Source organism: Salmo salar, chromosome ssa19 (genome assembly GCF_905237065.1).
Source record: "Salmo salar chromosome ssa19, Ssal_v3.1, whole genome shotgun sequence".
In the NCBI taxonomy this organism is placed as follows: Eukaryota; Metazoa; Chordata; class Actinopteri; order Salmoniformes; family Salmonidae; genus Salmo; species Salmo salar.
In genome coordinates, this window is record NC_059460.1 from 470,012 (window position 1) to 482,938 (window position 12,927).

General features: G+C 50.4%; 1 protein-coding gene across 4 annotated transcripts in view; it reads right to left on the reverse strand.

Moving 5' to 3' along the window:
* The window catches only part of LOC106578252 (rab11 family-interacting protein 3), a 140,126-nt gene that overhangs the window by 7,385 nt on the left and 119,814 nt on the right, over positions 1–12,927 (reverse strand). For all 4 annotated transcript variants that reach the window (XM_014156908.2, XM_014156909.2, XM_045701951.1 and 1 more), the window contains 2 exons: positions 1,939–2,020; positions 1,250–1,387 (listed from right to left, as the gene is read on the reverse strand). In XM_014156908.2, coding sequence (XP_014012383.1) covers positions 1,250–1,387; positions 1,939–2,020 — 220 coding nt within the window. The remainder of the gene's footprint in view (positions 1–1,249; positions 1,388–1,938; positions 2,021–12,927) is intronic.

Consider the following 12,927-nt stretch of genomic DNA (forward strand, 5'->3'; position numbering starts at 1 on the left):
ACGTCACGACACTGGACAATGAAAAAACTTTGAAGTAATTTTTCTCAGTTTCACTCTATGAGCAGTTACTGCTCTTTTGCTTGGTAGGGCAGCATTGATGTCTTGAAAATTAGGCTATAAGAAATTCAGACCTGTAAGCCCCACAGCTATACTAGAGTATGTGGGCATAGTATATGTTTGAGACCAACGTGACGGTGGCTGTGTGAGAAGTGCGCCAGTATCTCACATAACTAGAATGAGATTCACTTTCTATGATCTCTCTCTCACTCTGCTCCGATAGACATGATCCTGAACACTCATCTCTCAAGTGTTGCACTTAATCATTTATTTAGACTATGCTGTAGGCCACCAAAATATTTAATCAACTTCCAAATATTGAGAGAAAGGCTTTTGGCACGAGTGCATCGGCCATCACCAGTGAGTGAGCTGCCCATCATTGGGTGAGTCAGTGAAACTGGAAAGCATTTGTAGGACTATAATTCCTCCTCATATTGTAGCCTACAATATGTGTCTCCACACACCTAGGCCTAGGCTATTGATGGATTCAAGACAAGGTCATTTTTATTGATCTCTGATTCTCATTTTGTCAGTGTCAAAGTAGCCTGCTATTTCGATCATTTGTGTGGTATTAACAAAGATTCTTCCAAAGTTTCCAGTCATGAAAAATTACGTAGAATTGCATGAAATGCGTTTATTAAAGGCCAACATTTTATGCAACTAAAAATGTACCCCCATGTGTGCAACTTCTTTCTGTAAGTGCCTCTACTCTACTGCTCTATGCCACTACTCAAATGATATGAACGCAATGCTTTAATATAAAGGATTTTTATTCATGCATTCCGGTAACTCAAAACTCCCCAGGTCATCCCCCTCTCGTGCTCACTGTTTGTTCCAGCACCTCCCGGTTTACAAATTAAGCACTGAGCATGACTAGCTAGCTACTTGATGCTTTTGCGGTTATCTAAAGAAACACCTGGGAATGTGTTTATCATTAAACTTTCAGTAAGATTTTCTTGTTGCTCAAAGATGTGCATATATATACTTCATAGAGTCCGTGCAGAAACTTTATTTTTTTATTTATTTTTTTCTACCCAGGAGATGAAAAATAACAAAAGCCAAAAGGAATCCTAATCCCACTCATTGACGGAGCAAAACTAAATGACAGACTGAATACATGTCAAATGTTGTCCTGAGTCAGATGGACGTACAGTGGGTTGCGATGTACAGGTGTGACCTCATGACTTCTCACCTCCTGCGTGTGCTCCTTCTCCTTCTGGTTCTGGTGGCGTTCGTGGGTCAGCTTGTCGGACGTCTTCCTGCGGGTTTCCAGCTCCTCGTTCAGTCTCTCAGTCACATCCTCCACCTCATCCTCTAGCTTCCTCTTCTCCTAATGGGCAAACGAGGAAGGAGGGATGAGAGGAGAGATACAGTGAGTTCCAAAAGTATTGGGACAGTGACAATTTGTAGGTTGTTTTGGCTCTGTACTCCAGCACTTTTGGATTTGAAAGTCCTACTTTTGGTCCCCTAAAATGGGGGAACTATGTACAAAAAGTGCTGTAATTTCTAAACGGTTCACCTGATATGGATGAAAACACCCTCAAAGGAAAGCTGACCGTGTGCACTTTAACCTCAGTCATTGTATAATTTAAAATCCAAAGTGCTGAAGTACAGAGCCCCCCCTCCCCCCTAAATAAGTGTCACAATACTTTTGGAGTTTGCTGTAAATGGGAGGGAGGAGAAAGAGGGAAGACATGAGGGGAAGAGATGAAAACTGGAGAAATGGGGGTCATAAAGGAGAGAAGAGATGGATGGAGAGGTAAATAGACAAAGGATTGGAGGGAAAAGAGATGGGGGAAGAGAAGAAAACTGGAGATTTGGCTTGATATGGAGGTGAAAGGAGAGGAAAGGGAGGGACGGGAGAAAAGACAGTGCTCTTACCTCCTCTAGTCTCTCAATGTTGGCACGGTAACAGGGTACACAGGACCTCAGCTTACTGTTTTCCTCATCCAGCTGCTGCAGCCTACGATAGAAAACAGCACAGTTTGATAACATACACCAATGATATAGCCACAGCGCAGTAAACATTGACAACCCCTATTCAAAATCAAATCATATTGTATTCGTCACATGCTTAATAAACAACAGGTGTGGACTAACAGTGAAATGCTTACTTATGGATACTTCCCAACAATGCAGAGAAAGAAAATAGTGAAATAATAGAAAAGTAAAACATGTAATAATAAAAGTAATAACAGATACACAATGAGTAACGATAACATGGCTATGTACAAGGGGTACGAGTACTGAGTTTATGTGAAGGGGTACAAGGTAATTGAGGTAGATATGTACACATTAGGGATGCACGATATATTGTTAAGCATATTGGAATCGGACGATAATAACGAAAAATGCCAACATCGGCCCGATGCCGTCTAGTTTAACGCCGATGTGCAAAACCAATGTCAAAGCTGACGTGCATACAGTTGAAGTCGGAAGTTTACATACACTTAGGTGTTAGTTTACATACACTCATTTTTCAACCACTCCACACATTTCTTGTTAACAAACTACAGTTTTGGCAAGTCGGTTAGGACATCTACTTTGTGCATGACACAAGTAATTTTTTGTTTACAGACAGATTATTTCATTTATAATTCACTGTATCACTATTCCAGTGGGTCAGAAGTTTACATACACTAAGTTGACTGTGCCTTTAAACAGCTTGGAAAATTCCAGAAAATGATGCCATGGCTTTAGAAGCTTCTGATAGGCTAATTGAGGTGTATCTGTGGATGTATTTCAAGGCCTACCTTCAAACGCAGTGCCTCTTTGCTTGACATCATGGGAAAATCAAAAGAAATCAGCCAAGACCTCAGAAAAAGAATTGTAGCCCTCCACAGGTCTGGTTCAACTTTGGGAGCAATTTCCAAACGCCTGAAGGTACCACGTTCATCTGTACAAACAATAGTACGCAAGTATAAACACCATGGGACCACGCAGCCATCATACCGCTCAGGAAGGAGACGTGTTCTGTCTCCTAGAGATGAACGTACTTTAGTGCAAAAGGTGCAAATCAATTCCAGAACAACAGCAAAGAACCTTGTGCAGATGCTGGAGGAAACAGGTACAAAAGTATCTATATCCACAGTAAAACGAGTCCTATATCGACATAACCTAAAAGGCCATTCAGCAAGGAAGAAGCCACTGCTCCAAAACCGCCATAAAAAAGCCAAACAACAGTTTGCAACTGCACATGGGGACAAAGATCGTACTTTTTGGAGAAATATCCTCTGGTCTGATGAAACAAAAATAGAAATGTTTGGCCATAATGACCATCGTTATGTTTGGAGGAAAAAGGGGGAGGCTTGCAAGCCGAAGAACACCATCCCAACCGTGAAGCACGGGGGTGGCAGCATCATGTTATGGGGGTGCTTTGCTGCAGGAGGGACTGGTGCACTTCACAAAATAGATGGCATCATGAGGAAGAAACATTATGTGGATATATTGAAGCAACATCTCAAGACATCAGTCAGGAAGTTAAAGCTTGGTCGCAAATGGGTCTTCCAAATGGACAATGACCCCAAGCATACTTCCAAAGTTGTGGCAAAATGGCTTAAGGACAACAAAGTCAAGGTATTGGAGTGGCCATCATAAAGCCCTGACCTCAATCCTATACAAAATTTGTGGGCAGAACTGAAAAAGCGTGTGCGAGCAAGGAGGCCTACAAACCTGACTCAGTTACTCCAGCTCTGTCAGGAGGAATGGGACAAAATTCACCCAACTTATTGTGGGAAGCTTGTGGAAGGCTACCCAAAATATTTGACCCAAGTTAAACAATTTAAAAGCAATGCTACCAAATCCTAATTGAGTGTATGTAAACTTTTGACCCACTGGGAATGTGATGAAAGAAAGAAAGAAAAGCTGAAATAAATTATTCTCTCTACTATTATTCTGACATTTCACATTGTTAAAATAAAGTGGTGATCCTAACTGACCTAAGACAGGGACATTTTACCAGGATTAAATGTCAAGAATTATGAAAAACTGAGTTTAAATGTATTTGGCGTGTATGTAAAAGTGTATGTAAACTTCCGACTTCAAATGTATATAACGTACACTACAGTTCAAAAGCTTGGGGTCACTTAGAAATGTCCTTGTTTTTGAAAGAAAAGCACATTTTTTGTCCATTAAAATAACATCAAATTGATCAGAAATACAGTGTAGACATTGTTAATGTTGTAAATGACTATTGCAGCTGGAAACTGCTGATTTTAAATGGAATATCTATATAGGCGTACAACTGGTTCTAACCAGAATAGAAAGAGGAGTGGGAGGCCCCAGTGCACAACTGAGCAAGAGGACAAGTACATTAGAGTATCTAGTTTGAGAAACAGATGCCGCACAAGTCCTCAACTGGCAGCTTCATTAAATAGTACCCACAAAATCACCAGTCTCAACGTCAACAGTGAAGAGGCGACTCCGGGATGCTGGCTTTCTAGGCAGAGTTGCAAAGAAAAAAACATATCTCAGACTGGCCAATAAAAATAAAATATTAAGATGGGCAAAAGAACACAGACACCGGTGTAATGCTCGGGCGTCGTGGGTGAGGAATCAAACGCAGGAAGCAGCGAATACAGGGTAGTGGCTTTTAATGGGCCAAATGGCGAAAAACACAAGCCACCCCAAACAGCGATGAGAGCGCACACAAAACAAAGTGCCCCAAACACAGGGGAAAAACACAGTCGGCGCAAAACCAACGCACTAGCGCAAAAACACAACCAGTGTGTACACAAGCATACAACAGATAAATGCAATCCCGCACAAAGAAAAGGCGGACCAGCTAATATAAATAGCCCCGTTAATCACCCCCACTCAGAACAGGTGCACACAATCACAAACAGGGGAAAAACAAAAAGGGAATCAGTGGTAGCTAATAGGCCGGTGACGACGACCGCCGAGCGCCACCCGAGCAGGAGGGGGCGCCACCGTTGGTGGGAATCGTGACAGTACCCCCCTCCTGACGCGCGGCTCCTGCAGCGCGCCGACACCGGCCTCGAGGACGACCCGGAGGGCGAGGCGCAGGGCGATCCGGACGGAGGCGATGGAAATCCCTCAACATGGATGGGTCCAAGACGTCCTCCGCCGGCACCCAGCACCTCTCCTCCGGACCGTACCCCTCCCAGTCAACGAGGTACTGCAGGCCCCTCACCCGGCGTCTCGAGTCCAGAATGGCCCGTATGCTGTACGCCGGGGACCCCCGATGTCCAGAGGGGGCGGAGGGACCTCCGGCACCTCACCTTCCTGCAGGGGACCAGCTACCACCGGCCTGAGGAGAGACACATTAAACGAGGGGTTAATACGGTAATAGGAAGGGAGTTGTAACCGATAACACACCTCGTTTTTCCTCCTCAGGACTTTAAAGGGCCCCACACACTGCGGCCCCAGCTTCCGGCAGGGCACGCGGAGGGGCAGGTTCCGGGTCGAGAGCCAGACCCTGTCCCCTGCTACGAACACGGGTGCCTCACTGCGGTGGCGGTCAACACTCCTCTTCTGCCATCCACTGGCCTCCTTCAGGGATTCCTGGACGGCTCTCCAGGTCTCCTTGGAGCACTGTACCCAGTCCTCCACCGCAGGAGCCTCGGTCTGGCTCTGGTGCCATAGTGCCAGGACCGGCTGGTAACCCAAAACACACTGAAAGGGTGATATGTTAGTAGAGGAGTGACGAAGTGAGTTCTGGGCTAACTCCGCCCAAGGAATGTACCTCGCCCACTCCCCTGGCCGGTCCTGGCAATACGACCTCAGAAACCTGCCCACCTCCTGGTTCACCCTCTCCGCCTGCACATTACTCTCGGGGTGATAACCGGAGGTCAAACTGACCGAGACCCCCAGCTGCTCCATAAATGCTTTCCAGACCCTGGATGTGAACTGGGAACCTCGATCAGAGACAATGTCCTCTGGCACCCCGTAGTGCCGGAAGACGTGGGTAAATAGGGCCTCCGCAGTCTGCAGGGCCGTAGGGAGACCGGGCAACGGGAGGAGACGACAGGACTTAGAAAACCGATCCACAACCACCAGAATCGCAGTGTGCCCCTGAGACGGGGGAAGATCTGTCAAAAAGTCTACAGACAGGTGCGACCATGGCCGTTGTGGAACGGGGAGGGGCTGTAACTTCCCTCTCGGGAGATGCCTAGGAGCCTTACTCTGGGCGCAAACCGAACAGGCAGAGACATAGAACCTCACGTCCTTAGCTAAGGTGGGCCACCAGTACTTCCCCCTGAGACTCCCGAAGTGGGTAGCATGTGCGCCCACCGAATCAAAAGATCACGAACACCGAGAGGCACGTACTTGCGACCCACGGGACACCGTGCAGGCGCAGGTTCCAATACTAATGCCCGCTCGATGTCCGCGTCCACCTCCCATATCACAGATGCCACCAGCCTAGACGCTGGAATGATGGGAGTTGGATCGATGGGCCGGTCCTCCGTGTCATAAAGACGGGACAGCGCGTCGGCCCTCGTGTTTAGGGAGCCTGGTCTATAGGAGATCGTAAACCTAAACCGGGCGAAGAACATGGCCCACCTTGCCTGACGCGGATTCAGTCTCCTAGCTGCCCGGATGTACTCCAGAGTTCGATGGTCGGTCCAGATGAGAAATGGGTGCTTAGCCCCCTCAAGCCAGTGTCGCCACACCCTCAAGGCTTTTACCACCGCTAGCAACTCCCTGTCCCCCACATCATAGTTACGCTCCGCCGAACTGAGCTTCTTCGAAAAGAAAGCGCAGGGGCGGAGTTTCAATGGCGCACCCGAGCGCTGTGATAGCATGGCACCCACCCCAGCCTCGGATGCGTCCACCTTCACTATGAATGCTAGTCCGGATGCGCCAACACGGGTGCTTCGGTGAACAGCGCCTTCAACTTCTTGAAGGCTCCGTCCGCCTCCGTCGACCACCGCAACCGCACCGGCCCCCCCTTCAGCAATGAGGTAATGGGAGCCGCTACCTGGCTAAAACCCCGGATAAACCTCCGGTAGTAATTGGCAAAGCCTAAGAACCGCTGCACTTCCTTCACCGTGGTTGGAGTCGGCCAATTACGCACGGCCTTTACGCGGTCGCATTCCATCACCACCCCCGTGGTGGAAATGCGATAACCCAGGAAGGAAACGGCTCGTTTGGAAAACACACATTTCTCAGCTCCAGCAGTCTACCAAGCACCTTGCGCACCAGGGGCACATGCGCGGAGCGGGTGGCGGAATATATCAGAATATCATCGATATAGACAATCACGCCCTGCCCGTCCAGGTCCCTGAGAATCTCGTCTACAAAGGATTGAAAGACAGCTGGAGCATTCTTCAACCCATACGGCATGACGAGGTACTCATAATACGCCGATGTGGTACAAAATGCGGTTTTCCACTCGTCTCCCTCCTTGATCCGCACCAGGTTATACGCGCTCCTGAGATCCAGTTTTGTGAAGAACTTTGCTCCGTGAAATGATTCCACCGCCGTAGCGATGAGCGGTAGCGGGTAACTAAACCCCACCGTGATCGCATTTAGACCTCTGTAATCAATGCACGGACGCAGACCTCCCTCCTTTTTCTTCACAAAAAAGAAACTCGAGGAGGCGGGTGAGATGGAGGGCCGAATGTACCCCTGTCCCAGAGATTCCGTGACATATGTCTCCATAGCCACTGTCTCCTCCTGTGACAAGGGGTACACGTGACTCTTGGGAAGTGCAGCGTTAACCTGGAGATCTATCGCACAATCCCACTGCCGATGAGGTGGTAATTTGGTCGCCCTCTTTTTACAGAAAGCGATCGCCAAACCGGCGTATTCAGGGGGGATGCGCACGGTGGACACCTGGTCTGAACTCTCCACCGACGTGGCACCTATGGAAACTCCTAGACACTTCCCTGAACACTCCTCTGACCACCCCTGGAGAACCCCGTTTCCACGAAATCCGGGGATTGTGATCAGCCAGCCAGGGGACCCCCAGCACCACCCGGAAACGCAGGCGAATCAATAAGGAAAAAACTAATCCGTTCCTTATGATTCCCCTGCGTTATCATGTCCAGTGAAACCGTAGACTCCCTGACTAGCCCTGACCGTAATGGACGGCTATCTAGGGAGTGCACGGGGAAGGGAGAATATATCGGCACTCGCGGAATGCCCAGCTTAATGGCAAGTCCGGGATCCATAAAGTTCCCAGCTGCGCCTGAATCGACTAGAGCCCTATGCTGGGAAGAGGGAAAAAAAAAAATAATTCAGAAAAAAAAATTGGTAAGAACACGTGACCAAAAGGGGGATTTGGGTGAATCTGGTGCTGACTCACCTGGGGTGACCGAGAAGTGTTCTGCCTGCCCTCTCGACTCCCAGACTGGCTCCTCCAGCACCGGTCGGCCGTGTGTCCTCTCCGACCACAGCTGGTGCAGGAGGAGCCACCTCCTCCGGTGCCCCTTGGCACAGCCCTCCCCACCTCCATAGGAGAAGGTGCACGAGGGTGGAACGGACAGGACCCTTTCCGAACGCCCGCGGGCAGCCAGCAGATTGTCCAGACGGATGGACATATCGATAAGCTCATCCAGGGACAGAGTGGTGTCTCGACAGGCTAGCTCCCTGCGGAGGTCCGCCCGGAGACTGCACCGGTAATGGTCTATAAGGGCCCTGTCGTTCCACCCCGCCCCAGAAGCCAAGGACCTGAACTCCAGAGCGAAGTCCTGCGCGCTCCTTGTCTCCTGCCTGAGGTGGAACAGCCGCTCACCCGCCGCTCTTCCTTCCGGAGGGTGGTTGAACACGGCCTGAAAGCGGCGGGTGAACTCTGGGTAGTGGTCCCTCGCTGAGTTTGGACCATTCCAGACAGCATTTGCCCACTCCAGAGCTCGGCCCGTCAGGCAGGAAACGAGGGCACTCACACTCTCCTCTCCCGAGGGAGCAGGTCTAACGGTGGCCAGGTACAGCTTGAGCTGGAGCAGAAATCCCTGGCACCCAGCCGCCGCTCCATCATACTCCCTCGGGAGCACCAAACGAAGCGCGCCAGAGCCAGACGCAGTGGGAGGCGGAGGTGGCTGCGTCGGAGGAGCCGGAGGTGGAGAGAGGAGACACTCCTCTCCCATCGGTCCATCCTCTCCATCATCTGATGCATCGCGGATCCGATTCGGTGGAGGACAGTAGTGTGGTGGAGCACGCGTTCCTCCATCGAGGGAAGGGGGTTGGCCCCTGCTCCTGCTGACTCCATAGTCGTGGTGCGGGATTCTGTAATGCTCGGGCGTCGTGGGTGAGGAATCAAACGCAGGAAGCAGCGAATACAGGGTAGTGGCTTTTAATGGGCCAAATGGCGAAAAACACAAGCCACCCCAAACAGCGATGAGAGCGCACACAAAACAAAGTGCCCCAAACACAGGGGGAAAAACACAGTCGGCGCAAAACCAACGCACTAGCGCAAAAACACAACCAGCGTGTACACAAGCATACAACAGATAAACGCAATCCCGCACAAAGAAAAGGCGGACCAGCTAATATAAATAGCCCCGCTAATCACCCCCACTCAGAACAGGTGCACACAATCACAAACAGGGGAAAAACAAAAAGGCAACGACCGCCGAGCGCCACCCGAGCAGGAGGGGGCGCCACCGTCGGTAGGAATCGTGACAACCGGGCAAAAGAACACAGACACCGGAAAGAGGAACTCTGCCTAGAAGGCCAGCAACGTTTGTTCTTCTATTATTTCCAGATGAGGGGAGAAAGTGAAATCCTTCAATACCACAAACCTAATTACTTATTTGAAAGTGCATCACCCCCAGACGTTTAACGACTACTTAGAACAAAAGAAGAAAAAAACAAAGGGCACACTTCCAACAACTAAACAAGTTCAAGGCGAGTAGTCATTTGAAAGAGTAAGAAAATTTCAGCGAGACAACTCAAAGCGAAATCCATTAACGCCAAGATAATGGAATTCATTGCCCTTGACAATCAACCGTTCTCTGTCGTGGATGATGTTGGCTTTCGTTGACTGGTCGAGCACCTCAAGCCCCGGTACACACTACCAAGTAGGCGCTATTTTTCAGATGTTGCACTACCGGAGTTACACAGTATTGTTGAAATGCACATCCATGAGCTTCTTGCTATGGGCGTCACTGCAATTAGCTTCACGACTGACATTTGGACCAGCGATGTCAGCCCCATGACCATGCTGAGTCTGACAGCACAGTGGGTCGACAAGGATTTTGTACTGAGGAAAGTCGTATTGCATGCTCAAGAATGTGCTGGTTCTCATTTCTCTGCCATTTCAATGGCATTTGAGAACATGTTTCAAACTTGGAAACATGAACACACTCCTAGCTCCATTCGAACAACTGACTCGAGAAATAAACTCATCAACTGCGTCTGCAGCAGATGTGATATCCTCTGTCATGACATTGAAACGCCTGCTCAACAAAACTGCCGACAGACCGCGGGGTTAAAACTTGCAAAATAACTCTACTAGAGGCTGTGAACAAGCGATTCGGTGGCATTCTCTCTGAGCCTCTTTAATGTGTTGCCACCATGCTCGATGCTAGGTACAAGGACCGCTACATCGATGCAGACAAAAAACAGGGTTTACGTGAAATGTTACAGACACAGCTGGACAAGATGGAAACGGACACAGTGCGTACCGACGAAGAGGACCCACGACAGAAGAGGCCACGGACAGACAGAGCTGAAACTTCACTGCTAGACATGTATAATGAAATCCTGTTCGAGAATGAAACGACTGAATAAATGAACAACTGTAACGGCCGTCGTTAGAGAAAGACCAAGGTGCAGTGGAGGATGTGTTCATCTTAGCAATTTAATTGAAAAAAGAGAACACTTTACAAAAATAAACAAAAGACGACAGCAAAACAGTCCTGTCAGGAAATACTCTAAACAGAAAACAATCACCCACAAAAACCCAAAGGAAAACCAGGCTACTTATGTGTGACTCCCAATCAGCAACAACGAACTACAGCTGTGCCTGATTGGGAGCCACATGGCCCAAAACAAAGAAATAATAAAACATAGAAAAATGAACATAGAACGCCCACCCAATGTAACACCCTGGCCTAACCAAAATAAAGAACAAAAACCCCTCTCTATGGCCAGGGCGTTACAGTACCCCCCCCCCAGGTGCGGACTCCGGCCGCAAAACCTGACTCTGAAGGGGAGGGTCCGGGTGGGCCTTCTTACGGCGGCGGCTCAGGTGTGGTACGTGGCCTCCGCTCCACCCTCGGCGTCACCCACTTAGGTGGCGCCCCTGGCCGCGCCGAAGGACTGGTGGGCGACCCTGGCTGCGCCCGGCTGGCGGGCGACCCTGGCGGCTCCGGGCTGGCGGGCGGCCCTGGCGGCTCCGGGCTGGCGGATGGCTCTGGCGGCTCCGGGCTGGCGGGCGGCTCTGGCCCAGGATTCACCAGGCTGGGGAGACATGGAGGCCTGGCCCTGGGCGCAGGCACAGGACTCACCAGGCTGGCGGGCGGCTCTGGCGGCTCCGGACAGGCGGGCGGCTCTGGCTGCTCCGGACAGGCGGGCGGCTCTGGCGGCTCCGGACAGGCGGGCGGCTCCGGACAGGCGGGCGGCTTTGGCGGCTACGGACTGGCGGGCGGCTCTGGCGGCTCCGAACTGGCGGGCGGCTCTGGCCCAGGATTCACCAGGCTGGGGAGACATGGAGGCCTGGCTCTGGGCGCAGGCACAGGACTCACCAGGCTGGGGAGACTCACTGGAGGCCTGGTCCTGGGAGGAGGCACAGGATAGACCAGGCTGGAGAGACCCACTGGAGGCCTGGTCCGAGGAGGAGGCACAGGATAAACCGGGCTATGGGGGAGCACTGGAGTTCTGGTACGTAGGCTCTTTATCCACACTCCAGGCTGAATGCCCACTTTGGCCCGGCGCAGGCATTGGGCGAACTGAGCCCTCCCAGCGCCCTGGAGACACAGTGCGCAGAGCCGGCGCAGGATAACCTGGACCGAAACGGCACACTGGAGACCAGACACGCTGAGCTGGCACAATCCATCCTGGCTCGATGCCTGCACTCGCATGGCACTTGCGGGGGGCTGGCCTATAGCGCACCAGGCTATGCACGCGCACTGGAGACACCGTGCGCTTCACAACATAACACGGTGCCTTACCAGTACCACGCTGCTTCCGGTAAGCACGGGGAGTTGGCTCAGGTCTACCGCCTGACTCCGCCAATCTCCCCGTGTGCCCCCCCAACAAAAATTATTTGGGGCTGCCTCTCGTGTCTGCTGCGCTGCCTCGCTTCATACCAGCGCCTCTCAGCTATCGCCGCCTCGATCTCCCACTGCGGGCGGCGATACTCCCCAGCTTGAGCCCATGGTCCTTTACCGTCCAGCAATTCCTCCCAATTCCACGACTCATGATAGCTCCTCTCCTGGTGCCTCTCCTTCCTCCGCTGCTTGGTCCGTTTCTTGGTGGGTGATTCTGTAACGGCCGTCGTTAGAGAAAGACCAAGGTGCAGCGGAGGATGTGTTTATCTTAGCAATTTAATTGAAAAAAGAGAACACTACAAAAATAAACAAAAGACGACAGAAAAACAGTCCTGTCAGGAAATACTTTAAACAGAAAACAATCACCCACAAAAACCCAAAGGAAAACCAGGCTACTTATGTGTGACTCCCAATCAGCAACAACGAACTACAGCTGTGCCTGATTGGGAGCCACACACGGCCCAAAACAAAGAAATACAAAAACATAGAAAAATGAACATAGAACACCCACCCAATGTAACACCCTGGCCTAACCAAAATAAAGAACAAAAACCCCTCTCTATGGCCAGGGCGTTACAACAACAAAACAGCACAGCAAGGAACGGAAAGAAATATATATGGATTATGTTTTACTGCTAATGGGAACATATGTAAATGCCAACCAAATAACTTTTTGGTCAGTGTGTGTGTGTTT